The sequence below is a fragment of the Lontra canadensis genome, unplaced genomic scaffold, assembly GCF_010015895.1.
Source record: "Lontra canadensis isolate GAN:19392208 unplaced genomic scaffold, GSC_riverotter_1.0 scaffold33, whole genome shotgun sequence".
Taxonomy (NCBI): domain Eukaryota; kingdom Metazoa; phylum Chordata; class Mammalia; order Carnivora; family Mustelidae; genus Lontra; species Lontra canadensis.
In genome coordinates this window covers 2,972,697-3,000,505 of record NW_022631027.1, presented here as the reverse complement: position 1 = coordinate 3,000,505, position 27,809 = coordinate 2,972,697, and the positions used below count along the sequence as shown (strand labels likewise).

The window sequence follows — 27,809 nt, the reverse complement described above, 5'->3', positions numbered from 1 at the left end:
GGTGGCTCAGTTGGCTAAGTGTCTGCCTTTGGCTCATGTCATGATCCCAGGGTCCTAGAATCAAGCCCCATATCAGGCTCCCTGCTCACTGGGGAGTCTGCTTCTCCCTCTCCCTCTCCCTCTCCTTCTGCCCTTACCCTGCTTATGCTCTCTCTCACTCTCTCCCTCTTTCTCTCTTTTTCTCTCTCGTAAATAAAATAAGGGTAAATTAAAGAAGATAAGAATAAATGGAAAGACATCTTGTGTATATGGATTATAAGACTTAGTGAAATAAACCAATCACAAAAAGACAAAATCTGTAATTCCACTTACACAGGATAGCTAGAGTAGTCAAGTTCATAGAAAATGTAGACTGGTGACTGCCAGGGACTGAGAGAGAGGAAAACTGGTAATTACTATTTATTGGGTATAGGATTTCAGTTCTGCAAGATGAAAAGAGCTCTGGTGATCGCACAACAGTGTGAATATCCTTAACACTGTACTGTATACTTAAACAATAGTTAAGATAGTTGTGTTATATATATTTTACCACAATTAAAAATAAATGTTATCGCTTGCATTCCATCACATATCAAAGGAAATGGGTCTCTTTAAAATTGACAATTAGAAATTTGTTGTCTGATACCACATTCCATGTAACAGCTTTCTTAATTCAAGTCTGATTTTAAGGAATTGTTTTTAATAGTATTATAAATAATGAATCTCTAATATCTCTTAGTACTTAGTTTTTACCATGTTATTTTCAAAGAGCCAATTTCACACAAACATATTAACAAAAATGTAATTAATATTCTCACTGTCTTTTCAGTTCACTCAGAACATTTTCGGCAGAGGAAAGCAGCCAATGAACCAAAGGCCACAGAGATTCCATGGCACAGCTCCTATCTATCCATCCAGAAGGCAACACATTGTAGTAAAAGAGTAATTGATTACATAGTCCAGTTCTGTAGCTCAATACCATGGAATGCCTTAAATTCATATTTTTTGTTATTTTTCCAGAGTTATTGCTCATACTAAAGTTCAGATACGAAAGAGAGTACCGTAATAGAAGAAAAATAATAGAAAAACATTTTTGTAGCATGTTAGGTTTTTACATTTTTTTGTTCCTATTTCTTTGCTCATTTTAAATAAATATCTACTTGTGAAATTTTCTTTGTATTTGAGTGAACCCTCAAAATGTATAAGCTTCAGTTTCCCAAAATCTGCATCCACCCTAGGGAGAAAATAAAATGGATAAACTGTGACTTAAAATAATAGTGATTATTTCTGAACTATAAAATATTAATTTCAAAATTATATATACATATCCCCTAATTTTATATGTATACATATGCATTTTATTGTTATTTTAAAAATATTTATGTAATACCAAGAAGGGCTTTTTTTTTTTAAGAAGGGCTTTTTATTTTAATTTAAAAAAAAAAAAGGCAGTGAGAGAACACATAACCAAGTAAAAACTTAAAACAGACAAAAACCTCTCCCTGACAAAGTACCCCAGAGAAAAGGTTGTTCAAATATTCTCAACCTACTTTGCTCACATTCACTCCCACTGCTCCGTATTTATTGGGGGTGCCAAGGAAACCTAAGCCAGCTGTACAGGAGGAAGGGGTGCGGGAGAACCAAAGATGTTCAACTTCGCCTCATTCACACAGTCAGGTATCCTGAAGGCTAGAAGTGAAAATCCACATAGATGGAACAGGAATAATGCCTCTCCTTTCGATTTCGGTCTCCATCCCGAACCTTCATGAAAAGCATGGCTGTAATATCCGGTTTGCTTTAAGTTCTAAAGAGAACAGACCCTCTCGGTAGAAGCCAGACGCGGGAGCGCGAAAGGATAGGCGAGGGCAGCTGAGAACGTGTCCCCTGACTGCAGCGCCTGCCCTAGGTAAGTTCGCTGCTAAACTTGATCTTCCGTGCATATAGCCGCTAACTAACAGCAACAACAAATTCCCAAACGCAGACTCCACGCTGGCAGGTCGCAAAGACAGCAAAAGAACCGGGAGGGTGCTAGACGGTGTGTGCCTTTTGGGGCGCTTTGCTTTGGCGGCAAAGCCACGGCGCGCCCGCACCGTGTCCTCGGAACGCGCGGCTCCTCCTCTGGCGTCCCCCCAGGTGTGCATAAAAAGCTCTGCACGGAAGGAGTGCATCCCACCCCACCCACAGAAAGGGAGATGAAGCCCCTTCTCAGACTGAAGAACCAAACCCCAGACCCCCGGTCATGTCGCAGAGGCCCTGCGTAGAGTAGGGTCGCTCCTTCCACTTCCCAACGCCCTTCCCCCTCAGACAGGTCCTGCCTGCGCCCTGCTGAGCTTTGGAAAAACAAAAAGATGATCCTTACCTTAGAGACAATTGGAATCTAAAATTTGGATTGTCGATTGTTCTTTTATTAATAACGTCCAATATTCTGAAAATACTACAAAGCTATATTACATGGAATAACTCATTGGCATTCTTCCTAATCCATTGTTAATCAACTGTTAAAAATAACTGTGTGACGGAACTATATGGTTTGTTCATCATACACTGTTTCCAAATGCACAATCCCCACAAATAATAACTGGCAGTATTTATTAAAAATATAGGTTTTGAGCATTTAACCATCAGTCCAGATAACTCGTACAGACAGTACCTTAGGAAACCAATGATCATTTATCTGTATAGAATAGAACTATCTCATTCTGCTTGTTTATTTTGGAGATAAAGCTTCTTGCTTTGCATGAAAAAAAATTTTAAATCATTTTGTAATATCATCTCTTCCCCAAAACTTTTCAAAATATTAATTATGAGAACTCTACATTTCTTCCTCACACAGTTTTACAAAGCTCATGTTTTACTTCTAATCTCTTCTCCCACCCATCCATAGAAAAGAAGAGAAATTGCACATAAATCTGTTGAGAATCAGATTGATTTTTTTAAAGAAAAACTATTTTAGTTACCGTATTATTTCTTGGTATTCCCCGTTTACAGAACTTGCTGTTTCAATACTCCATGGTTTAACAGGCTCATTGTAGAAACAGTACATTAACTGTGGAAAATTTAATGTATTGGGAAGTTTTTATTATTGCCCTGTACAGTAATGGATTAAGCAGGAATTACCCGTAACACTGATAAGAAAGTCAAGATTTACAGAGGTAGGTTTCTTTTTCAAGGTCTCCCAGGCAGTAGATGATTAGAACTCTTAAGTGTTGAACCACAACATTTTCCCTCCCAAATCAGTGCTAACATCTGGTCATGTCTCTCTTTTGCCCCTACCTGACACTGTAATACCCTTCTAGTCAGTGGTTCATGCTGGTTCGGCTTCTGCCAACTCTGGCTTCTCATGGGACAATTTGCTTGCAGTAATCATTGTCTCCTTGACACCAGCTTTTATTCATGGGAAAGAATTGTCACCATTTTTCCCAAACCAATTTTTTGCCTTCTGGAATTTCACCCTGAGATCATGAACTGAGCCAAAGGCAGACGCTTAACCCACTGAGCCACCCAGGTGCTCCTTAGATACTTATTTTTAAGCAATACTTGCATAACATTTATTAGGTATCAAATATAATTTTTAAATGTTCTGTATGTATGTATTCTGGGATGTTTTTATTCTACTGGCCCTACAATTTAGTTACTATAAGAATTCCCATTTCACAGATTGAAAAAAACCAAGGCCCAGAGAGATATCTCTCCAGGAGTCCCACAGCTCGTAAAGATGGATCCAGTATTCGTGCCCTGGCAGTTGGGCTCCAAACACAGAGTATGATGCTGTCCCTGTCAGTCATCCCTGTCTCTCCAGGATCTTCAATCTTTCTCTCTCTGTCTCTCTCAATCTTATCTCCTTGCTCTCGCTCTAATTTAATTCTGCTCTACATTTCCCAGTCTCTTACTAACACCTTTGACAAATCCCTTTTGTGTGCCTGAAAATGTATGCGTATTTGCCATGTAGTTAATCATCTTTGTTTCTCAGAAGAAACAAATGGACAATATTTTATATTCCCACAAAATGTGAAAAGCAAATATAATATTGAAAAGTTATGTAATGAGGCATTCTTTATCCAGAAATCATGCTTGATTACAGACTGATATTTCAATTAGTGTCTCAAACCAGCTAAGAAAATTGTAATTGTGTATCACCAACTGTCCCCAAATATACAGGATTATATTATCTAGAGCACTGAGTTCAGTTCTCTCTCTTGAAGGACGCGCTTAATTGTGCCCAATGAGCATTGATTTACTTGTGGGAATGCTCTCATTGGGGTACCTTTGTACATGAGAGCTCCTACCACTTTGGGTCCCATACTGCTTGAATGACTATTCAAGTAACCCCACCTTAAGCAGAGGGCTGGAAGCAGTGTGGGGACACATGAATGTTACTAAGCATTATCTTGGACTAAAGGCACAGCAAATGTTCTTTGGCAGGTCTCTATCTTTTGGTATGATGGAATGTTCCATTCATTTAGATGAAACAACCAAGGCAGAATCTAGCTCAGACGTGGGACTCTGTCAGATCCGGGAAGATCCTTAAACATCTTTACAACTGGTTCTCTTTGCTGTAAACTTATAAATGAGAAATATTTTCCAGTTACATGAATGAATCCTGGACCCATATATTTCTTTAAGCACAATGCATAGAGATCTTGCATGTTGAGACAAGCTGCATTATTATTTCTTCTCCCTTCTTTTATGCTCACTCCCCCAACCAATCTGTTTCATGTTACTGCCCTTTCATGAAATCTTTCCTCATCACAGACACTGATTACCTTCATTTTGTCTCTTTCTTGGAATATTCTGTATATAATTCCACCCCATTCCAATTCCAATTCCAATTCCAATTTCAACCCCTATCCATTGCTGTGTATTTCATTCCCTGCTTACTTTTCTCCAGACCACTCACTATCATCTAACACATATCTTCGCTCATTTGTTTTGTTGATTACCTGACTGCCCCTACTAGTCTAGAACTCCACGAGGCAAGAGTTTCAGCCACTTGTTCACTTCTGGATACTGAGCACCTGCAACAGTACAGCACAGCTGCACTCAATAAATATTTGCAGAACTGATGAGCCACCATATTGTCCTGGAACTCTTAGAAACTCTTCTGACTACTCTTCTCATCTATCTTTATGTTTCATTCTGCCTTACCCCCAACATACTGGTTTTCTCAGGTCTCCATCTCCATCCTTTGCTTTCTTTGTTGTATTCATTTTATACATCTCCTGTATATGGTTATTTTAAGATTCATTTTAAGATCAATAAGATAAGAGATGAAAGGCTTCTGTCTCAAGCTTTGACACATTAACTAGGGTGCATAATTTACCCTTAGAAATGGTGTCTGTATTCCATAAACAGAAAGATGATAGGTGTATAGTTTGTATGACCAACAGAGGGGACTTTGGGCTCTTGTGTTATATTGAACAGCTCTTCTGGATTACAGGTCACCATGGCATCTGGACCCACCATGACAGCCCCCATCTGCCTGGTAGAAAACCAGAAAGAGCAGCTGACAGTGAATCCAGAAGCACTAGAGATTCTTAACAATATATCTCAGCCTGTGGTGGTGGTGGCCATTGCAGGACTGTCTCGGACAGGAAAATCCTACTTGATGAACCGCCTGGCGGGACAGAACCATGGTGAGTGTTGTCCTGGAACTGGGGCCATTTGGTTGGAATCATTGATAGTGCAGGCTGGTCATGGTTCTTCCAGTGTCATCTTAGGGAAGAGCCTAACTCCTCCCACTGAAGAAGAATTCTAATTCTCACCACCAAATCTACAACTTCAACCCAACCTTTCTACAAAATCTCATTCTTTTATCTAGTAAGAAAGAAGAATCTCCCAACCCTATCAATAGATCCCTTCTACTTATCCTCTGGATCCCATCCACTCTCATCAACTTAGCTTCTGCTATGATCCCTTCCCTTCCTTTCTTTTGCATCACTTTTGCCCAAACTACATGATCATTCCCAGCAGCATAAAATTTTATTTTATTGTGTCGTATTCAAAAAAAATAGAGGAAAGGAAAAAGGAAGGAAGAGAAAGGAGGGAGGGAAAAACCTGTTATTCCCAAATCTCAAGGGAGCAAAGATTCATTTTTTTGTTCATAATAAATTTTGATAAATTACACTCCCTTTCTTTCTGTATTCAGTATTTTCTAATGAGTGAACTATATCTCACACAGAAAAGTGTATAAAACAGTCATGTACTATAAATTTATTAAATGAAAAGTGATCACCTGCATAATCACTGCTCAGGTCAAGATTACCTTGATTACCAAGATTACCAAGATCGAAAGCCCAAACCACTTTTCACATTCCCATCTGTGGTCACTAATGTTTTTCATTTTCATGGCACTTATTAAAAATGGTTTCACTGTCTATGTATTTCAAAAAAGTTTAATTTGATCTGCTTTTAAAGTTTATGTAATTAGAATTATACTGCATGCATTCTTTTGCATATCATTTTCTCAAGTTTATAAAAATCATCCACTTTCTTATATGTATATGCAATTTATTTATTTGAACTGCTTTATAGTATGCAATCATATGAAGATATCACATTTTTCCCCATTTATTATTAATGGGTGTTGATATTAGTCCCAGATTTTATTGTTTCTGAATTTATCTATCATAAATGTTTTTGTGCTTATATTCTGGTGCTCAACCTTCCTCTGTTGATTATACACAGAAATGAACTTGCAAGATCACAGACTATATTTGTTTTCAGACTTTCCAGATAATATCAAACAGTTTTTCAAACTTTAAGTACAATTTACATGATTACTAGCAGTCATGGAGATTTTTTCACACCCTTATCACCCTCTGGTAACTGTATAGTCATACGGCATATGTCTCATTATAAGTCAATCTGAGAACTTTCTCAAACTTATTTGGTGTTTGTATTTCCTATTTTGTTAGTGCAAATATTTTATTTCTCCTTTATTTCCTCCCCCCGACTTCATAAGATCTAAAATTTTATTTAATCCACAATATTCTTTTTTCTAAAGATTTATTTAATTTAGTTAATATTTTTAAAGATTTTATTTATTTGACAGAGAGAGACATAACAAGAGAGGGAACATAAGCAGGGGGAGTGGGAGAGAGAGAAGCAGGCTCCCTACCAAGAAAGGAGCCAGATGTGGGGCTCCATCCCAGGACTCCAGGATCATGACCTGAGCTGAAGGTAGACGCTTAATGACAAAGCCACCCAGGTGCACCAAGATTTATTTATTTTAAAGAGAGAGAGTAGGAGGGGCAGAGGGAGAGGGAGAGAGAATCTCAAAATGACTCTGTCCTGAATGTGGAGTCTAACGTAGGGCTCTATCGCATGACTATGAGATCACGACCTGAGCCAAAACCAAGAGTCAGATGTTTAAGCAACTGGGCCACCCAGGTGGTCCACAGTATTCTTTTTTTTTAATCATCTGTAATTAATCATGTAAAATGTGAGAAAAAAAAACACTAATCAATTTTTTTAATTTATTTAATTTATTTAAATTTTGTTTGTTTTTTAAATTTTTTAATAAGCATATAAGGTATTTTTATCCCCAGGGGTACAGGTCTGTGAATCACCAGGTTTACACACTTCACAGCACTCACCATAGCACATATCCTCCCCAATGTCCATAACCCCACCTCCCTCTCCCGACTCCCATCCCAACAGCAACCCTCAGTTTGTTTTGTGAGATTAAGAGTCATCTATGGTTTGTTTCCCTCCCGATCCCATCTTCTTTCATTTATTCTTTTCCTACCACCCAACCCCCCCCGTGTTGCATCTCCACTTCCTCATATCAGGGAGATCATATGATAGTTGTCTTTTTCTGATTAACTTATTTCGCTAAGCATGATACCCTCTAATTCCAGCCACGTTGTCGCAAATGGCAAGATTTCATTTCTTTTGATGGCTGCATAGTATTCCCTTGTATATATATATACCACATCTCCTTTATACATTCATCTGTTGACGGACATCTAGGTTCTTTCCATAGTTTGACTATTGTAGACACTGCTGCTGTAAACATTCGGGTGCACGTGCCCCTTCGGATCACTACGTTTGTATCTTTAGGGTAAATACCCAGTAGTGCAATTGCTGGGTCATAGGGTAGCTCTATTTTCAACTTTTTGAGGAACCTCCATGCTGTTTTCCAGAGTGGTTGCAACAGCTTGCATTCCCACCAACAGTGTAGGAGGGTTCCCCTTTCTCCACATCCTCACCAGCATCTGTCATTTCCTGACTTGTTAATTTTAGCCATTCTGACTGGTGTGAGGTGATAGCTCATTGTGGTTTTGATTTGTATTTCCCTGATGCCGAGTGATATGGAACACTTTTTCATGTGTCTGTTGGCCATCTGGATGTCTTCTTTGCAGAAATGTCTCTTCATGTCCTCTGCCCATTTCTTGATTGGATTATTTGTTCTTTGGGTGTTGAGTTTGATAAGGTCTTTATAGATTTTGTACACTAGCCCTTTATCTGATATGTCGTTTGCAAATATCTTCTCCCATTCTGTCAGTTGTCTTTTGGTTTTGTTAACTGTTTCCTTTGCTGTGCAAAAGCTTTTGATCTTGATGAAATCCCAATAGTTCATTTTTGCCCTTGCTTCCCTTGCCTTTGGCGATGTTCCTAGGAAGATATTGCTGCGGCTGAGGTCGAAGAGGTTGTTGTCTGTGTTCTCCTCAAGGATTTTGATGGATTCCTTTCTCACATTGAGGTCCTTCATCCATTTTGAGTCTATTTTTGTGTAAGGAAATGGTCCAATTTCATTTTGCTGCATGTGGCTGTCCAATTTGCCCAACACCATTTATTGAAGAGGCTGTCTTTTTTCCATTGGACATTCTTTCCTGCTTTGTCGAAGATTAGTTGACCATAGAGCTGAGGGTCTATTTCTGGGCTCTCTATTCTGTTCCATTGATGTATGTGTCTGTTTTTGTGCCAGTACCATACTGTCTTGATGATGATAGCTTTATAATAGAGCTTGAATTCCGGAATTGTGATGCCACCAACTTTGGCTTTCTATTTCAATATTCCTTTGGCTATTCAAGGTCTTTTCTGGTTCCATATAAATTTTAGGATTATTTGTTCCATTTCTTTGAAAAAGAATGGATGGGATTTTGATAAGGATTGCATTAAATGTGTAGATTGCTTTAGGTATCATAGACATTTTCACAATGTTTGTTCTTCCAATCCAGGAGCATGGAACATTTTTCCATCTCTTTGTGGCTTCCTCAATTTCTTTCATGAGTACTTTATAGTTTTCTGAGTATAGATTCTTTGCCTCTTTGGTTCAGTTTATTCCTAAGTACCTTATAGTTTTGGGTGCAATTGTAAATGGGATTGACTCCTTAATTTCTCTTTCTTCTGTCTCTTTGTTGTTGTAGAGAAATGCAACTGGTTTCTGTGCATTGCTTTTACATCCTGACACTTTACTGAATACTTGTACAAGTCCTAGCAGTTTTGGAGTGGTCTTTGGGGTTTTCCACATATAGTATCATATCATCCACAAAGAGTGATAGTTTGATTTCTTCTTTGCTGATTTGGATGCCTTTAATTTCTTTTTGTTGTCTGATTGCTGAGGCTAGGTCTTCTAGTACTATGTTGAATAGCAGTGATGATGATGGACATCCCTGCCGTGTTCCTGACCTTAGTGGAAAAGCTTTCAGTTTTTCTCCATTGAAAATTATATTTGCAGTGGGTTTTTCATAGATGGCTTTGATAATATTGAGGTATGTGCCCTCTATCCCTATACTTGGAAGAGTTTTGATCAGGAAGGGATGCTGTACTTTGTCAAATGCTTTTTCAGCATCTATGGAGAGTTTCATATGGTTCTTGTTCTTTCTTTTATTAATGTATTGTATCACATTGATTGAACCAACCTTGCAGCCCAGGAATAAATCCCACTTGGTCGTGGTGAATAATCCTTTTAATGTACTGTTGGATCCTATTGGCTAGTATTTTGGTGAGAATTTTCGCATCTGTATTCATCAAGGATATTGGTATGTAATTCTCTTTTTTGATGGGATCCTTGTCTGGTTTGGGGATCAAGGTGATGCTGGCCTCATAAAATGAGTTTGGAAGTTTTCCTTCCATTTCTGTTTTTTGGAACAGTTTCAGGATACTAGGTATTAATAATTTTTTAAATGTTTGGTAGAATTCCCCTGGGAAGCCGCCTGGCCCTGGGCTCTTGTTTTTTGGAGATTTTTGATGACTGTTTCAAACTCCTTACTGGTTCTGGGTCTGTTCAGGTTTTCTATTTCTTCCTGGTTCAGTTGTGGTAGTTTATATGTCTCTAGGAATGCATCCATTTTTTCCAGATTGTCAAATTTGTTGGTGTAGAGTTGCTCATAGTATGTTCTTATAATTGTATTTCTTTGGTGTTGGTTGTGATCTCTCCTCTTTCATTCATGATTTTATTTATTTGGATCCTTTCTCTTTTCTTTTTGATAAGTCTGGCCAGGGGGTTATCTATCTTATTAATTCTTTCAAAGAACCAGCTCCTAGTTTCATTGATTTGTTCTATTGTTTTTTTTGGGTGTTTTTTTTTTTTTTTTTTAGTTTCTATTTCATTGATTTCTGCTCTGATCTTTATGATTTCTCTTCTCCTGCTGGGTTTAGAGTTTCTTTCTTGTTCTTTTTCCAACTCCTTTAGGTGTAGGGTTAGGTTGTGTATTTGAGACCTTTCTTGTTTCTTGAGAAAGGCTTGTACTGCTATATATTTTCCTCTCAGGACTGCCTTTGCTGTGTCCCACATATTTTGAACAGTTGTGTTTTCATTATCATTTGTTTCCATGAATTTTTTCAATTCTTCTTTAATATCCTGGTTTACCCATTCATTCTTTAGAAGGATGCTGTTTAGTTTCCATGTATTTAGGTTCTTTCCCAATTTCCTCTTGTGATTGAGTTCTAGCTTCAGAGCATTGTGGTCTGAAAATATGCAGGGAATGATCCCAATCTTTTGATACCAGTTGAGACCTGATTTGTGACCCAGGATGTGATCTATTCTGGAGAATGTTCCATGTGCACTCGAGAAGAATGTGTATTCTGTTGCTTTGGGATGAAATATTCTGAATATGTCTGTGATGTCCATCTGGTCCATTGTGTCATTTAAGGCCTTTATTTCCTTGTTGATCTTTTGCTTGGATGACCTGTCCATTTCAGTGAGGGTAGTGTTGAAGGCCCCTACTATTATTGATTATTGTTGATGTGTTTCTTTGATTTTGTTATTAATTGGTTTATATAGTTGGCTGTTCCCATGTTAGGGGCATAGATATTTAAAATTGTTAGATCTTCTTGTTGGACAGACCCTTTGAGTATGACATAGTGTCCTTCGTCATCTCTTATTATAGTCTTTGGCTTAAAATCTAATTGATGTGATCTAAGGATTGCCACCCCAGCTTTCTTTTGATGTCCATTAGCATGGTACATTGTTTTCCACCCTCTCACTTTAAATCTGGAGGTAACTTCGGGTCTAAAATGAGTTTCTTCTAGGCAGCATATTGATTTTTTTTTTTTATCCATTCTGATACTCTGTGTCTTTTGATTGGGGCATTTAGCCCATTAACATTCAGGGTAATTATTGAGAGATATGAATTTAGTGCCATTGTATTGCCTGTAAGGTGACTGTTACTGTATATTGTCTCTGCTCCTTTCTGATCTACTACTTTTAGGCTTTCTCTTTGCTTAGAGGACCCCTTTCAATATTTCCTGTAGAGCTGGTTTGGTGTTTGCAAATTCTTTCAGTTTTTTTTTGTCCTGAAGGCTTTTTATTTCTCCTTCTATTTTCAATGATAGCCTAGCTGGATATAGTATTCTTGGCTGCATGTTTATCTCGTTTAGTGCTCTGAATATATCATGCCAGCTCTTTCTGGCCTGCCAGGTCTCTGTGGATAAGTCTGCTGCCAATCTAATATTTTTACCATTGTATGTTACAGACTTCTTCTCCCGGGCTGCTTTCAGGATTTTCTCTTTGTCACTAAGACTTGTAAATTTTACTATTAGGAGACAGGGTGTGGACCTATTCTTGTTGATTTTGAGGGGAGTTCTCTGTACCTCCTGGATTTTGATGCTTGTTCCCTTTGCCATATTAGGGAAATTCTCTCCAATAATTCTCTCCAATATACCTTCTGCTCTCCTCTCTCTTCTTCTTCTGGAATCCTAATTATTCTAATGTTATTTCGTCTTATGGTGTCACTTATCTTTCGAATTCTCCCCTAGTGGTCCAGTAGCTGTTTGTCTCTCTTTTGCTCAGATTCTTTATTGTCTGTCATTTGGTCTTCTATATCACTAATTCTTTCTTCTGCCTCATTTATCCTATCAGTAAGAGCCTCCATTTTTTATTGCACCTCATTAATAGCTTTTTTTTTTTATTTCAACTTGGTTAGATTTTAGTTCTTTTATTTCTCCAGAAAGGGCTTTTATATCTCCCAAGAGGGTTTCTCTAATATCTTCCATACTTTTTTCGAGTCTGGCTAGAAACTTGAGAATCATCATTCTGAACTCTAGATCTGACATATTACCAATGTCCATATTGATTAGGTCCCTAGCCTTTGGTACTGCCTCTTGTTCTTTTTTTTGTGGTGAGTTTTTTCACCTTATCATTTTGTCCAGATAAGAATATATGAAGGAGCAAATAAAATACTAAAAGGGTGGCAAAGACCCCAGGAAAATGTGCTTTAACCAAATCAGAAGAGACCCCAAATCGTTGGGGGGGAGAAAGGGGATAAAAAGAAGTTTAGAAAAAAAATTTAAAAAAGAAAACAAATAAAGAAAAAATATGAAAAAGAAAAAAAATATATATATATATTAGACTGGTGACTTGAACAGGTCACCCACTTAATTTTGGGAATATTTTGGTCTCTTAGAAGAAACTACCTCCCAAAATTTTAAGGAATGAAAAACATATATAAGTGTAAACACAATGAAGGGATGGAATATGCCTATAAAGATGGAAAAAGAAATTTTTTTTTAAATTTCTAAAAATGGAGTTGATAAAGTAAGTTGGTTGGGAGAATAAAGAAAAAGAAAGTGGAGAGAATTTGCTTGGGCTGGAGACTAGAACAAGCCCAGAGCTAGATTTAGGGTATATTTTGATCTATTAGAAGAAGTTATACCCCAAATTTTTTAGAAGAAAAAAACCTATGTGTATATAAAAAATAAAGTTAGATACAATGAAAGATAAAATATCACTATGATAATGAAGGTTCAAAAAAGATTATTATTACTTTTTTATGAAAATGATTGTTAAGATAAACTAGTTTAAAAAACGTTAAAAAAGGAAAGGTTAAAAGTTAAAAAAAATTTAGCAGAAGAAAAAAAAAATTTTTAAAAATTTAAATTAACTGCAAAACTAAAGAATCATGGGGAGAAAGCCATGAGTTCCATGCTTTGTTTTCTCCTCTGGAATTCCACTGTTTTCCTGGGTAAGTGAACTTGGTCTTCGCTGGATTTCTTGTTGATCTTCTGCGGGAGGGGCCTGTTGCAGTGATTCTCAAGTGTCTTTGCCCCAGGCGGAATCGCACCACCCTTACCAGGGGCCAGGCTAAGTAATCCACTCGGGTTCGCTTTCAGGAGCTTTTGTTCCCTGAATGCTTTCCATAGAGTTCTGGAGGATGGGAATGAAAATGGCGGCCTCCCAATCTCTGTCCCAGAGGAGCCGAGAGCTAGGGGCCCCTCATTGCACCCTCAGAGAAAAGCACTCAATCACTCCTGTCTCCCTGGCCTCTGGCTGCACTTGGAGAAAAGTGCTCAATCATGCTTATCTCCCTGGCTTCCAGTTGTGCTCTGAGCTCACCCAGCCTGTGACCGGTTCAAGGTAACCCCGAGCTGAGAACTCACTCCTCGGCTCTGTCTCTGTAGCTGGCTTCCCCACTCTAATACCTGAGAGCTCTGTGACACTCAGACACCCCCGATCCTTCTGTGACCCTGCGGGACCTGGGGCCATGCTGACCCCGTGTGGGCTTCACCCCAGTTTAGCCTCTGGAGTGATGTCCCTCAGTGGAGCAGACTTTTACAAGTCCTGATTTAGTGCTCCATTGTTCCGCTGCTTGCTGGGAGCTGGTCCCTCCCCCCGCGTTCTATTTTCATCACTTTGGATTCACTTCTCCGCCGGTCCTACCTTTCAGAAAGTGGTCGATTTTCTGTTTTAGAATTGCTGTTCTTCTTCTCTTTGATCTCCTACTGGATTTGTAGGTGTTTTCAATGGTTTGATAAGCTATCTAGCTGATCTCCTGCTACCTGATGTTGTCTCAGCCTGCTACTTCTCCCAAAACAATCAATTTAAAATCTCAGCCTTCCGTGCTCAGCAGGGAGGCTGCTTAAGATTCTCTCCCTCTCCCTCTGCCCCTCCCTCTCCTACTGTGTGAGCCCATGCGCTCACATACATTCTCTCTCTCTCTCTCAAATAAATAAACCTAAAATCTCTGCCCTTTCCTCTGTGGTTACAGCAACTTAGGAGAAGTCTACAGCATTTACTATTTTAGCTGGCTCAGATACTGATATTGATAACATACTTTTTTTACTTGAAAATCAATGCTTAAAGACTTGATTAATTGTACAATTTTGAATCATCAGTGATAAGTGTCCCAGAAGTCACAAGAAGTCTAAAGGGGGCTTCTAGGTCTTATACAATGTCCAACACTGTGCTAATTACTGACAAACATTGAGTTTTCCCTTCAATGTTACAGTCTTTATAAAAATAAATATAATAGTTAGGGTCAATGTAGTCTGTTGTTCAGAACAATGTGAATGTTCTTGTTTCCTGATCTGGAGTTTTGTTTTTGTTGTTTAACTTAGTTGTTCCTTGTGGTTCTTACTGGTGCTTTAGGAAAATTTCTCCACTATCCTATAGGACTTTCTGTCTCTTTAGAACATGCAGCTTTTATTTTCAAATGTATTAATTCCTCTCTGGCCCAACACCACTAGAGGTTGAACCGCAGTACACTAAATTCTCAGGATCCCACATACCCATCCATTTCTCTCCCTCCTTCCTCCCTTTCTCCTTTCTTTCTCAGTCTATAGTTTCTGCTTCCTTCTCTCTCCCATTTTACTTTCCAATCTCCTAATAGTTTCTAAGCAAATATCGTGTCTTTATTTTTCTTTTAAGGAAAATTCTTGACCAATCAGAGAAGGACACTTCCTTGTCTGACCCAAATAAATTCGTAAGTTTTATTTGAGGGATTCAATATTAGCTAAAGAGTTTCAACAATTCCTTTTTCTTTTCCACTCAAGATGACATCAGTAATAACAAGGCAATTTCCCAGTGGACTGCATGGTCATGAGAGTCCATCTCTGCTCTAAATTTCTGGAAGCCGCCTAACTACTTCAGAATCTCAATTCTGAATTACTCCCCTATTTCAATATCATACTGATTTTTCTAAATATACTTTTGGTTTTATTACCATACATCTCAAAAACTTAAGTGATTTTCTTATCTAACAAATGCAGTCTACTTATCTAGGCATTCAGAACCTCACATTATGGGTAACATGCCTACATTCCAACATTCAGTCCTCACTGCTCTCCTACTAGGCAACTGTTGGGACAGAATTGGATTCAAGTGACAGCTCAGTGCTATCCTTCCCATGTCAGTGTTTTCTCCATTTAGAGGTTCTCTCTTAACAATAACCCAGATAAGGAAAAGGAAACGCTATATGAAGTGTGAACCACAAACACAGAGTTCTTGTTTCAGTCTCCTTTCTAATTCTACTTATGGATGCATGCTTTTTCTTTCCTCTTAAGGGTCAACTAAAACTACACAGGTTGGTAGAGTTTACATTAATCTTTCACCTGACCTATTTGAACCTCTACAGGTGCAAGTTGAATAGGGAACCCAAAGCATTTCTTTAGAAAGTTCTTAATCTGAATTAACATTAGATTGTCACCAAAATGGAAAAAACTCTTCTCCCTGCTGGGCCCTTACTTTATTACAAGCTTCACGACTGTAGCTCCTGGGCAACCTGTACTCTCCACTGTCCCTGTATGTTGTGGACCCCTCCCTTGCAGGTTTCCGACTGAACTCCACAGTGAGATCTGAAACCAAGGGCATCTGGATGTGGTGTGTGCCCCACTCCACCAAGAAGAACCACACCCTGATCCTTCTGGACACTGAGGGGCTGGGGGATGTGAAAAAGGTAAGGCAGGCAGTTGAGAACCCTTCTTTGCTCTTGCTTATGAATTCACCACCTCAATTCAACTTCTGTGACATATCTCCACAAATAGTAAGTGTAAATTATAGATAATGAGGTTAGATTCTCTTACCTTGAAATTTTTTTTCCTTAAGAACACACATATTCTGGTATTTGGAGGCAAGATATTTATCTTATTTTTAATGTCGGGGTTAATGACACAATTTAAGCAGCTAAATCCAGGGCTCTCTGCTAAGTACTAGAGACACTTCAGTGAAGAAAAGTAAAGACCCAGAGGCCAGCTGGGGAGATATCAAGTACTTAGTTCAATCAGTACAGAGTGTCATGGATGCAACCTCGTTTTAAGTAAGGATTAGATTTAAGCTTTCCTGGTGAAATGACATTTAAAATATCTAAATTGTAACTCATCAGGTCAATGGGCCTACCAGTAAAAATCTATAGATTCGTGACCTTGAATATAGTAGTCTTGAAAATAGGGTTAAAACAAAGTAATCTATTTAATTAAACCCCAGAAAATCTTCAGCTGTTCCAAAAACATTCATAATGATTTTAGTCTAACTTGCTGGACTTTAAAGATTAATTCTTCACCGACGTCTAAAAAACATGATCTTGACCAGCAGAAAACAGTGCAAACAGGATACTTGTAGGTGTGTTGTCTTTACAATCAGTACTTTTTCCTTATTTTATAGAAGTCTGAGTCTAGATTGTTGCTGCAGTAGATTATTTGATTCCAATACTGCTCCCCCGCCCCCAGAATAAAGGAGAAATTTAGAAATTCTGAATTTAAAAAATTTTTAATGTTTTAAAACTTCAGAAATTGTAAAGTGCTTGATAAAAAATAAAGTATAAAACAAAAACAGAAGAGAAACTAAACAATACATATCAGGCCTCATCAATTCATCTCACCGTGTTTGAATTTTAACAAGTTTATTCCTTCTTTGAATGTACCAGCAACTTTTCACACTAAACAACAGTAACAACAACAAGAAATCCTACATACTTGTTACTTATTTTACACGGCCCCTAAGTTAATTCCCAATGAATTAGATCTACTCTAATTATCACCTCCCTCTGCCCCCCAAAAATGAAGAGGGACTTTTAATGGTGCAAAATGTCATATTTTGGCCCAAATTTGTTTCTTTTTATGTAATTGCTTTTGTTTAAAGGACCAAATCATATTATATTATTAATAACTGATGGCAGCAGAACAGTTCAATAAATTTAGAACATGTGGCATGATTTAGGTAGTGTGTAATTCTGCTTTCCTGGCCTTCAGTGCCACTCACATACTGTCCTGAGTCTCCTTCCCAGCCTTGTTGTCTACTCCCACACATTTACACATTGCTTCAGCCAAAGGGAATAATTCTATCTTTGTATGACTGTACTTTTCAATTCTGACTTGGCTTGTGTTAGTCTTTCTACCTGCATGATCTTTTCATTTCCACAAGTCCAAGTCCACAACTTCATCATTTCTTTAAAACCCAGCTATTTTTTAATTTTTTTAAATATTTTATTTGTTTATTTGAGAGAAAAAGAGAGCATGAGCAGGGGGAGGGCTGGAGGAAATGGAGAAACACACTCTCTGCTAAGTATGAAGCCCGACACAGGGCTTGATCCCAGGACCCTGAGATCATGACCTGAGCTGAAAGCAAATGCTTAACCAACTAAGCCACCCAGGTGCCCCAACCCAGCTTTTTTTTTTTTTTTTTTTACTTACTGCCATCATTTCACAGTCAGAAGTAATGTCTTGCTCAGAATTCCCAGGACACATTTTTCCCCCCATTTTTGGATTTGCCCCCTTTTTCTTTTATATTTTAGCTTTTGGCTCTACTCCTGGCAGAGATCATTAACTTGGTTGCAGGTGTTATGTTTACTTATTGGTCAGCCAACCCAGAAAGTCAACTTCTTGAGGGCGGGGACTAGCATATGGAACTTTGCATCCACCTAAACAAATGCACTGCCTGGCATTTAGAAGAAACTCAAACAACAGCTGTTGAATTTAACTGAACAACATTATGCTTTTAATGTTGACCATGACACATCAAATTTGCTGTAGGAATAATTTCCTCTTTATTGGTGCATTCCTACTATGTTCCAGTCACTGTGTTATGGAATGGAAAAGCTAACAAGTAAATGAAGAGTGGACTCTCTAGTCTTTTGCTTTAATGTGCTTTCTAGGTCGACCCTAAGAATGACTCATGGATCTTTGCCCTGACGGTGCTTCTGAGCAGCACCTTGATCTACAACAGCATGGGCACCATCAACCACCAGGCCCTGGAGCAGCTGCAGTATCCTTCCAGGGACCAAACCACCAAGTTTCATTGAGTTTACAGGAATGGCAACTGAGACGGTCATCTTTCTTGTGACTTAACTGTCATGCTTGAGGAGAAGGGAACGTGAGACATAAGTTAATGTTTATAAAATTTGTTTTTAAATACAAGCTGAAAATTGTGGTGTAAATAATTTCTCCTTCCTTAGCTAAATTCTCAGCTATGTCACTGAACTAACACAGCTAATCAGGGCAAAATCCTCCTCAACCTCTGAGGAAGTGAAGGACTCCACTGAGTTTGTGAGTTTCTTTCCAGACTTTGTATGGACTGTTCGGGATTTCACCTTGGAGTTGAAGATAGGTGAAGCTCCAATCACCGAAGACGAGTACCTGGAGGATGCCTTGAAGCTGGTTCCAGAGCATGGTCTGGGCGGTGGAAGTTTCAACAGGGGGTTGGGATCAACTAAGCCCTATCAGTCAGCACTTGAATTCAATTTTTGTTTAACATCGGATTGAGATGCAGTCTTAATAGTGAAGGGTGATTGTTGAATGGCGTTTGGTGATTGTTTTTCATAGATTATTACTTGTGAAACTCCAGCTGCTGGAGCAATCTCATTGAGGAAATTTAAGGACCAATATTGAACCGAATGATTTTAGACCAAATAGGTATTGTGAAACATTTTTCTAGGTTATAGTGCTGTAACTTCCTAAGCCCCACATACTTGGGCTCCTTATTGTGTGCTCCTCCTGTTCCATCCTGACAGAAATAGCTCATCAGATGAGAAGCTGGTAAACCTAGAATCACAAGAAATAAAAGGACCTAAATTTTGTTATGGAAAAATAGACAAAACATAAAATTTACCATTTTAACCATTTTTTTTTTTTAGGTTTAAAGCTCTGTGGCAGTAAATACATTCACATTGCTGTGGAATCATCACCACCCACCCACGCCAGAAGTTTTCATCTTCCCTATCTGAAATTCTCTACCCATTAAAAACTAACTCCCTGGGATGCTTTGGTGGTTCATTCATTATACATCTGTCTTCAGCTCAAGTCATGATCCCAGGGTCCTGGGATCAAGTCCCACATTGGGCTCCCTGCTCAATGGGGAGTCTGCTCCTCCCTCCGCCTCTTCCCTCGGCTCATGCTCTCTCTCTCTCAAATAAATAAATAAAATCTTACAGAAAAAAAAACTAACTCCTTAATACCCCCCACCCACAGCCCTTGGCAGCCATTCCATTCTCTGTCTCCATATAGGTACCTCATACAAATGGAGTCATATGCTACTTGTCTTTTTGTGACTGGCTTATTTCACTAACCATAATGTCCTAAAGATTCATTCATGCTGTAGCATGTGTAGAATATCTTCCTTTCTAAGACTGAATAGTATTTTTTTACATTTATATACCACATTTAAATGACCTAATTTTAAAAATATATTTCATGTTTCTATGAAATATTCTATGAATATTTTACTAGTGCCCAGATACTTACAAATTTCAGAGAAAGTATATTTACATAGTAAATATCCAGGAGGAAAAATGTCCTTCTGGTAACACTTTCAGATTCACATTGATCTTCCTTATGATTTCACGTTCTTCTTTCTCACAGTCTTGTACATTATGTTCCCACTTTAATATTATTAATTTACTACATGTAAATTTTACAAACAGTTTATTTTTATTTTATTTTAATCAGGTGAATAACTGATGGCACTTGGAAGTAATACATACTTCTGTTTCATCATTCATGTATTCATTGTTTCAAAGAAATTTATTAAACATCTGACACACTCCCCAAATCATTCTATGAAGCATTGTCAAGTCGGATATAGTTTGATATATCATCTTACCTTTGAGATGTTTCTGCTAAAAGAACTCCAAACATATTTATTTAGTGTGTTTTTTTTTAATCTGAATTTTAGATACTTCTTTCTTACCTTGATATTATTCGTCCTCCACCTGATATTTTAACAAGCAATATCTTACTCTTCTTTTGGTATTATTTTATTTTAGGGTCCATATTTCATATCTAATATGGGGACAGTCGAATCACAAAAGGAATTCTTACCATTTTTTTTGGTTCCTCACTCATTTGATAAACATTTAATGAATATGTCAACCACTAAACTCCATAACAGTACTAAGGAAACCAACCATAACTTGCTTCAGTTGGGACTGATGCCTCTCCTTCTCCCCTATTTTCTTGGCTCTGCTCCATGTAGAAATGGAATTTCCTTGCCTGTGGTGATGGCCCAGATTGATTTGAAATGATTGGGTTAAAGGAGATTTATAAGCATAGGAAATGTCATAATGCAAAGATGCCTGGAAATAAAAGTTCTGACTCCCTTACCTAAAGACCACATTTCAATGATCAGTTTTTTTTCCATTTTTGCAGGCACAAATCCCAAAATCCAGAATTCCAACATGCCCAGAGAGTGTATCAGGCAGTTCTTTCCAAAACGGAAGTGCTTCGTCTTTGACCGGCCTACAAGTGACAGAAATCTCTTATTCCATCTTGAGAAGGTGCCAGAAGACAAGCTAGACAGTACTTTCCAGGAGCAATCAAAGAAATTCTGTACCTATATTTTCAATCACACAAAGACCAAGACCCTAAGAGAGGGAATCACTGTCACTGGGAGCCGTGAGTCACCTTTGTCCCAAAGCATGTCTCTGTGTCAGTGTGTGGTGGAGCTTTGATGAGAGCCTGGATTTGTCAGTAATTTTGTTTACATTTGTGTGCAACTATGGAGAAGCAGATGTTCATGGCCTGAAAAGAAATCCATGTGTGTTTACTCATTAAAGTTTCCCTGTGTTAGGGTCTGCTGAGACCTGATATACCTCAGGAACATAAGCCACTAATCCTAAGAAGACAAGATGGTGTTAAAGAGAGGATATTTGTATTTGAGAAATCCTATGGAGTAACTTCTTGTCTTGAAGGAGATAGCAGGTTATTTTGTAAATTTACATGAGTCAGGTCATAAAGAGCAAGCTATGAGTTCCTGCAAGACCACTGAGAAACAGAATTATGTGTCATCTTATGTGTAGGGCAGGCTCCGTGGGCATGTAACTTATGCAGTCCTATAGTATCCTGTGTGGAGATGGGCCCATACTTGCTTTAAGATTCTCTATCCCTGTTTTGAATTCTCGATCATGTTCAACTAGGAGTTTACATTTTTGTTTTGTACCGCGGCACACACATTATGCAGCTGGTCTTGTTTGTGTTTATTACTTCACCTATGTAATCTATTCCTTTACATTCTCATGAATGGGAAACCATTTTTCCAGTACACAGGTGCATATTGTATAGTTGGTAATTTAAATTGTGCTGTGACAAAATGGAGAACAATAAAAGAAAGAACAGGAAAACAATAATGCTATTAAAAGGAATAGATTCCCAAAAGGAGAAAATAAAACTTCCTTGTAAATAAGGTGGGGTTTTTTTGTGATCTTAGAATGATGCTTCATAAAAACTATAAGCGACTGATTGAGACCTTGTTATTTATGCTCAAATTCCCTGGCTTATATAGGGCTGGGGACTCTGTTGAAAGCCTATGTGGATGCCATCAAGAAAGGAGCAGTTCCTTGCTTGGAGAACGTGGTGACAACTCTGGCTCAGCGTGAGAACTCAGTGGCCGTGCAGAAGGCAGCTGACCACTACAGCAAGCAGATGGCCCAGCGACTGAGGCTCCCCACAGACACACTCCAGGAGCTTCTGGATGTACATGCACACTGTGAGAGGGAAGCCATCGCAGTGTTCATGGAGCACTCCTTTAAGGATGACAAGCGGGAATTCCAGAAAAAGCTGGTGGTAATGTGTCTTAGCATTTATCCTTCCTGATTTCTACCCTTCCAGATTCATGCTTAGAGTACATTTTTTTCCTACTCTGTGGCTCATCTAGCTCTCATGGTCAACAGAGCCTGGGTTCTTGTGAGTGACAGGGCTCTACCAGGTTACTGTTCACCTTTTTACTAAAAGATAGACATTTTATTAAATTTCTATTGCCACATTTGAAAAATTACCCTTAATTTATATAGGCTCACAATTCTGTAGGTCAAAAGGAGGCATAGGATGGCACCATACTCTGCTCAGAGACTGCTCACAGTCCGCTTACAGAATGGAAACAAGATTTTGGCCAAAACGAGCTCTCAGCGGGAGGCTCTGGAGTGGCTCCAAGTTCATTCCTGTTGTTGACTGGATCAACTTCCTTTTTTTTTTTTAAATTTTTTATTTTTTCAGCCTAACAGTATTCATTATTTTTGCACCACACCCAGTGCTCCATGTAATCTGTGCCCTCTCCAATACCCACCACCTGGATCCCCCAACCTCCCACCCCCCGCCCCTTCAAAACCCTCAGATTGTTTTTCAGAGTCCATAGTCTCTCATGGTTCACCTCCCCTTCCAATTTCCCTCAACTCCCTTCTCCTCTCCATCTCCCCTTGTCCTCCATGCTATTTGTTATGCTCCACAAATAAGTGAAACCATATAATTGACTTTCTCTGCTTGACTTATTTCACTCAGCATAATCTCTTCCAGTCCTGTCCATGTTGCCACAAAAGTTGGGTATTCATCCTTTCTGATGGAGGCATAATACTCCATAGTGTATATGGACCACATCTTCCTTATCCATTCGTCCGTTGAACGACTTCCTTTTGATTGTAGGACTCATGTTCCCTTTTTTGTTGGCTTTCTGACAGGGGGTGCTTCCAAGCTCCCAGAAGCATTTTTCATATACCTCCATGTTCTCCTTTCTGCTTCAAGCCAACAATGACGCATCAAATACTTTTCATGTTTTAGCTTTTTTGATTTCCTGAAGATAACTCTCAGAGCTCATGTTCTTATCTAAGACTTCTCCACCTCTATCCTCTAGTTATCTCCATTTCTTATTTTTTTAAAGATTTTATTTATTTATTTATTTATTTGACAAAGAAAGACACAGTGAGAGAGGGAACACATGCAGGAGGAGTGGGAAAGTGAGAAGCAGGCTTCCTGCCAAGCAGGGAGCCCATTTGAGGGCTCAATCCCAAGACCCTGGGATCATGAACTCTGCTGAAGGCAGACCCTTAATGACTGAGCCACCCAGGCACCCCTAGTTATCTCCATTTCTTAAAGTCAACTTGTACCATATAATAAAGCCTAACTACTGTAATAAAATTCATCAAGTTCACTGAATCCAGGACTGTGGAAGGAGTATACATCAGAGGAAAAAAATCTTAGGGGACAATTTAATTCTTGGGGACAACTAATTAGCATGGGTACCTTCAGTGGAAATTTGTCTCAGTCTATGACCAGCCTAGGAGTGAAAAAACCTCTTTGTTCCTATTGAAGATGTGCCAGAAAGTCTGCTGTATTATAATTTTCAAGAGCAGAGGAAATGTTTATTTCTTTTTCTTTACACACTCAAATTCTTATTAGAAGAATTTATGAAGAGTTCCAAACTCTGTTCAGAGTACACTTTATTCTTTACCAGATGATTGAGTTGTTGGGAGGGCAGGGATGTTGAATGTGCATTGTCATCCGTAGCAACACAAATTCTCTGAGGAAACTCTACTTTCAGCCATAATTCAACTTTCTATTGCTGATTGTTAATGGTTGGGTCACTTTTAATCATACTATACAGCAGAAGGAACCATGGAGTTCATGTCTTCCAACCCAAGGAAGTAAAGGGACTTTACACAGGTCACACCTAGAATTGCTCAGAACTAGAACTAAAAGTCTCTTGAGTCCTGGTCTTCTCCATGTTCCAATCTACTCTTAGGTGACTGGGATGCTTTTTCTAAGAGGATGACATTGGACTTTCCCTTCTAAGAGCTTCTTTCTATTGGATTTCTCTACATTTCCCTGGCAGGACACCATTGAGAAAAAGAAGGAAGATTTCTTGCAGCAGAATGAAGATGCATCTTTCAAATATTGCCAGGCTATAATGAAGCAGCTTTCAGAGCCTCTGAAGAAAAGCATTTCAGAAAAAACTTTCTCTGTTCATGGAGGACATGATCTCTACTTACAAGCAAAGAGAAAGGTTGAACTTGACTATAAACTGGTGCCTAGGAAAGGAGTTAAGGTAAGGAATAAAGGGAAAAAGGTTGAACAGTAGAGTGGAATTAGGTGGTCATTGTTGTTCCTCCTGAATATCTAAGACTCCAGCACCAATTATGGGAAAAAAATCAGAGCAAGGCAGTAAGTCCGAATTTTCAGATTTTACATCTACAATTAATTAGGTACTCCTGTAGATACCAGAAATTAAATTCCTCCCAAAGAAAGGATTTACAATCATGAATTCAGGTGACACAAAATACTTGATTCATTTATGAAACATGTGTTAATATTTGGTTAAGTCCCTGGAGAATGCAAGTATTAGAGACACAACTTGCTCTCAAGATGCTGAGGATTTTACCAGAGATACAGGCAAATAGTGAAGAGGATAGGGTATGATAAAGGTTATACTGGTATTCAAAGATACTAATGATGATGGTGATGATGATAAGAATGGTTAACACACTGAGACTAACTTTCTTTACTGCACATGGTCTTAGGTGCTTTTGTTGGATTATTAATTTAATCCTCAGGGTAATATTATAAATTAAGTATACTACTATCTACATTATGCATTTGATAAATGTATTGCAAAAAAAAGTTAATAAATTGCCTAAGGTCATATGAACAGTAAGTGACGGAGCCAGTAGGGCAAATCAGTATCTTGGTGGCCATTCAAAGCTCAGATTGCAGTTTAGGAAATTATACAGAAGGTAGTTCCTAGAAGTTTAAGATGAAGTATTTATAGATGTTTTGTTGAGAAAGGCTAGAATAGCTTCCAGGAAGAAGAAAAGAATATCCCAAAACAAGTAAACAATAGGTATAATGTATTTGTAGAATTATGAATGTGAATGGCTATAACCCATGGTGAGGTTGGGGACAGTATCAGTGAGAAAGCGAACTCAAGAACTAGGAAGACTATGATGGAGTTTTCCCATTATCATCAATAGACTTGGAATGTATACTGTGGACATAGAAGGAAGGGAATTACTCAGGGATACACAATTTACAGGGTTATATTTGGAGTTTTATTGAACAATTATTTCCATAGCGAGAGACTAGATCTTTGTTGCCTGATGTGTATTTGCTCCTTGTTGGTTCCTCAGGCAAATGAGATCCTCCAGAACTTCCTACAGTCGCAGGCAACAATAGAGGAATCCATCGTGCAGTTAGACACAGCCCTTAATAGAGGAGCCATGGCCATAGCAGGTACAGGGGAGGGTCTGGCTTGTGGTGGAATGGGTAGGTTCCTGCAGGGACTGCTGACAGATCTGACCAGAAGACCTTCTTGCAACAAAGAGTTTCCTCTTCTGCCACAGAACACATGTTCTGTTCAATCAAATCTGAAAATAACAAGACAAATGGTAGTTGCACATCAGCAGCTAGGCAGAGCCTATATCTTCACACTGAGAAACATGCCAGCAGTGTGGCCATTTGGTGAAATTACAAATTTCCCAGTCACCATTGCAAAGTCAGTTTAGTCTCTGAGCTTAGTAGGTCAGGTCTCACCTGTTCTTTTGTTCCCTTTAAAAACTTTCATGGGTCAGTGGAGCGGGCCAAAAAGGAGGCAGCTGAGAAAGAACAGGAGCAGCTAAAACAGAAAGAAGATGAGCAACGGCAAAAAATGGAGGCTCAAGAGAGAAGCTTCAGTGAAAACCTGGGCCAGCTGGAAGAGAAAATAAAGAAGGAAAGAGAAAACTTTCGGGAAATGCTGGAAAGGATGTTGAAGCATTATCTGCAGGTAAGTATGGCCTGGATTCAGCCAGATTCTCATTCCTCAGGAAGAGAAGGATAAAATTTTAAGCAAAATTATGATCCAAGAGGGAAATGCAAATGGCATATGATTTACTAAGTGCCTGAATCCATCTGTATCCTGCTGTAACCCTAAAAAGCATATTATTCCTGCCTTTTCTGCAGTGTTAGACTTCGGAGTATACAAATAACATCCCTTGGGGAAGTGGGTTGCTATTTGTGGTGTTCATGCAATGGTCCCATGGGCCCCAGTTGGGTTGAGTCTTTGTCTTCTAGTCCTATAGAGAACCATTAGAGAGATCTGAAATAGATCTATTTTGTCTTGAAAGTATCTGATTAGGTCTGATATGAAATGCAAGACACTAAAATTTCTAAAACTTGCTGCATTTGTTTCCATACAAATGCAAGACAATAAAGGTTCCAAAACTTGCTCCATCTGTCTGAATATCCTGGGATTACTATAAAATATAGAGGAACATCTTTCCTTGGTCCAACCTGGAGCTTGATAAGCATTGCTCTATACAGAATCAGCAGTTACCACTTTTTATTAGATGGTTGTTGCCATGCATCCTCAAGTGGAACTGAGAATGAATTAGAATTAAAACTGTACTCCTACCCAAAGAGCATCATTTGGGCTAAAGTGCATAGTGGAGAAAGTTCCCAAGTCTGATCTAGCCCCAACACCTACCCATCCCAGAGAGAGGGTTGTGAGGACATCTTAGGAAGTTACAAACCATGGATACTCTCATTATCCAGAACAAAAAGTATGGACACATTGGACATCCCCCAAAGAACAATCTAAAGTGGTAGAAAAATAGACATCTGTGTTTACTGTTGACTGTGTCTTGATAATTAGAGATCTTAAAAGATGGGCTCTTTTCCTTTTATAGGTCCAAGAAGAATTGCTTAATGAAAGATTTGGAAAGAAATCTGAGGAATTGAATAAGGAGATAAATCGACTAAAAAAAGAGATTGAGACAGCAAAAAAAAATGATTCACTATTGATTTCAAATGCAATTGAAGTGGCTGGGAAAGTATTAATTGTTGCACTACCTGAAATTTTTAAGCTATTCCATGAAGGGAAGACAGTTCTCAGTGAAAAAAATTAAATGGGCTTAGATTTCTTGTTAAGGATATTATAAAATGAGGCTTCTTTTGCATTAATAATGTAATACTGTGCTCATTTTTGAAATACATGTGTTATGCCACTTTCACACAACTTCATTTACTTTCACACAATTTTATTTATGCTCAAAAATAAAAAGTGATTACATGGGGTGCGTGGTGGCTCAATTGTTTAAGCATCCAACTCTTTATGTCAGCTCAGATCATGATCTCATAGTCGTGAAATGGAGCCCTGTGTTGGGCTCTGCACTTAGCAGGGAGTCTGCTAGACATTCTCTCTCTCCCTCTGTCCCTCCCCCTGCTTGCGCGCTCTCCCTCTTTCTCTGTCAAATACATAAATAAATCATAAAAAAATGGTTATAGAAAACATCAGCTCGTGGCATACAAAAGACAAACAATTTTTGATTGAATAAACTAATTTTTTTAAGATTTTATTTATTTATTTGACAGAGAGAGATCACAAGTAGACAGAGGGGCAGAGAGAGAGAAAGAGAGAGAGAGGGAAGCAGGCTCCCTGC

General features: G+C 38.5%; 1 protein-coding gene across 1 annotated transcript; it reads left to right on the top strand.

The window, feature by feature from the left end:
- The first annotated feature begins 1,611 nt into the window (after nucleotides 1-1,611).
- Nucleotides 1,612-27,330, top strand: LOC116873333 (guanylate-binding protein 4-like). The gene is made up of 11 exons (XM_032867067.1): nucleotides 1,612-1,885; nucleotides 5,417-5,612; nucleotides 15,970-16,097; nucleotides 18,291-18,400; nucleotides 18,603-18,805; nucleotides 20,779-21,024; nucleotides 21,911-22,191; nucleotides 24,230-24,442; nucleotides 25,521-25,623; nucleotides 25,962-26,155; nucleotides 27,057-27,330. The coding sequence occupies exons 2-11, from the start codon at nucleotides 5,423-5,425 to the stop codon at nucleotides 27,273-27,275; spliced, it is 1,887 nt and encodes a 628-aa protein (XP_032722958.1). The 5' UTR covers nucleotides 1,612-1,885; nucleotides 5,417-5,422; the 3' UTR covers nucleotides 27,276-27,330.
- The last annotated feature ends 479 nt before the right edge of the window (nucleotides 27,331-27,809 follow it).

Bases quoted from the DNA above. Each gene is read 5' to 3' on its own strand.
- LOC116873333 (XM_032867067.1), top strand. From the start codon at position 5,423: ATGGCATCTGGACCCACCATGACAGCCCCCATCTGCCTGGTAGAAAAC. The intron at 18,401-18,602 runs GTATCCTTCCAG...CTAAATTCTCAG, and splicing joins CAGGCCCTGGAGCAGCTGCA to CTATGTCACTGAACTAACAC. The intron at 25,624-25,961 runs GTACAGGGGAGG...TTCATGGGTCAG, and splicing joins AGGAGCCATGGCCATAGCAG to TGGAGCGGGCCAAAAAGGAG.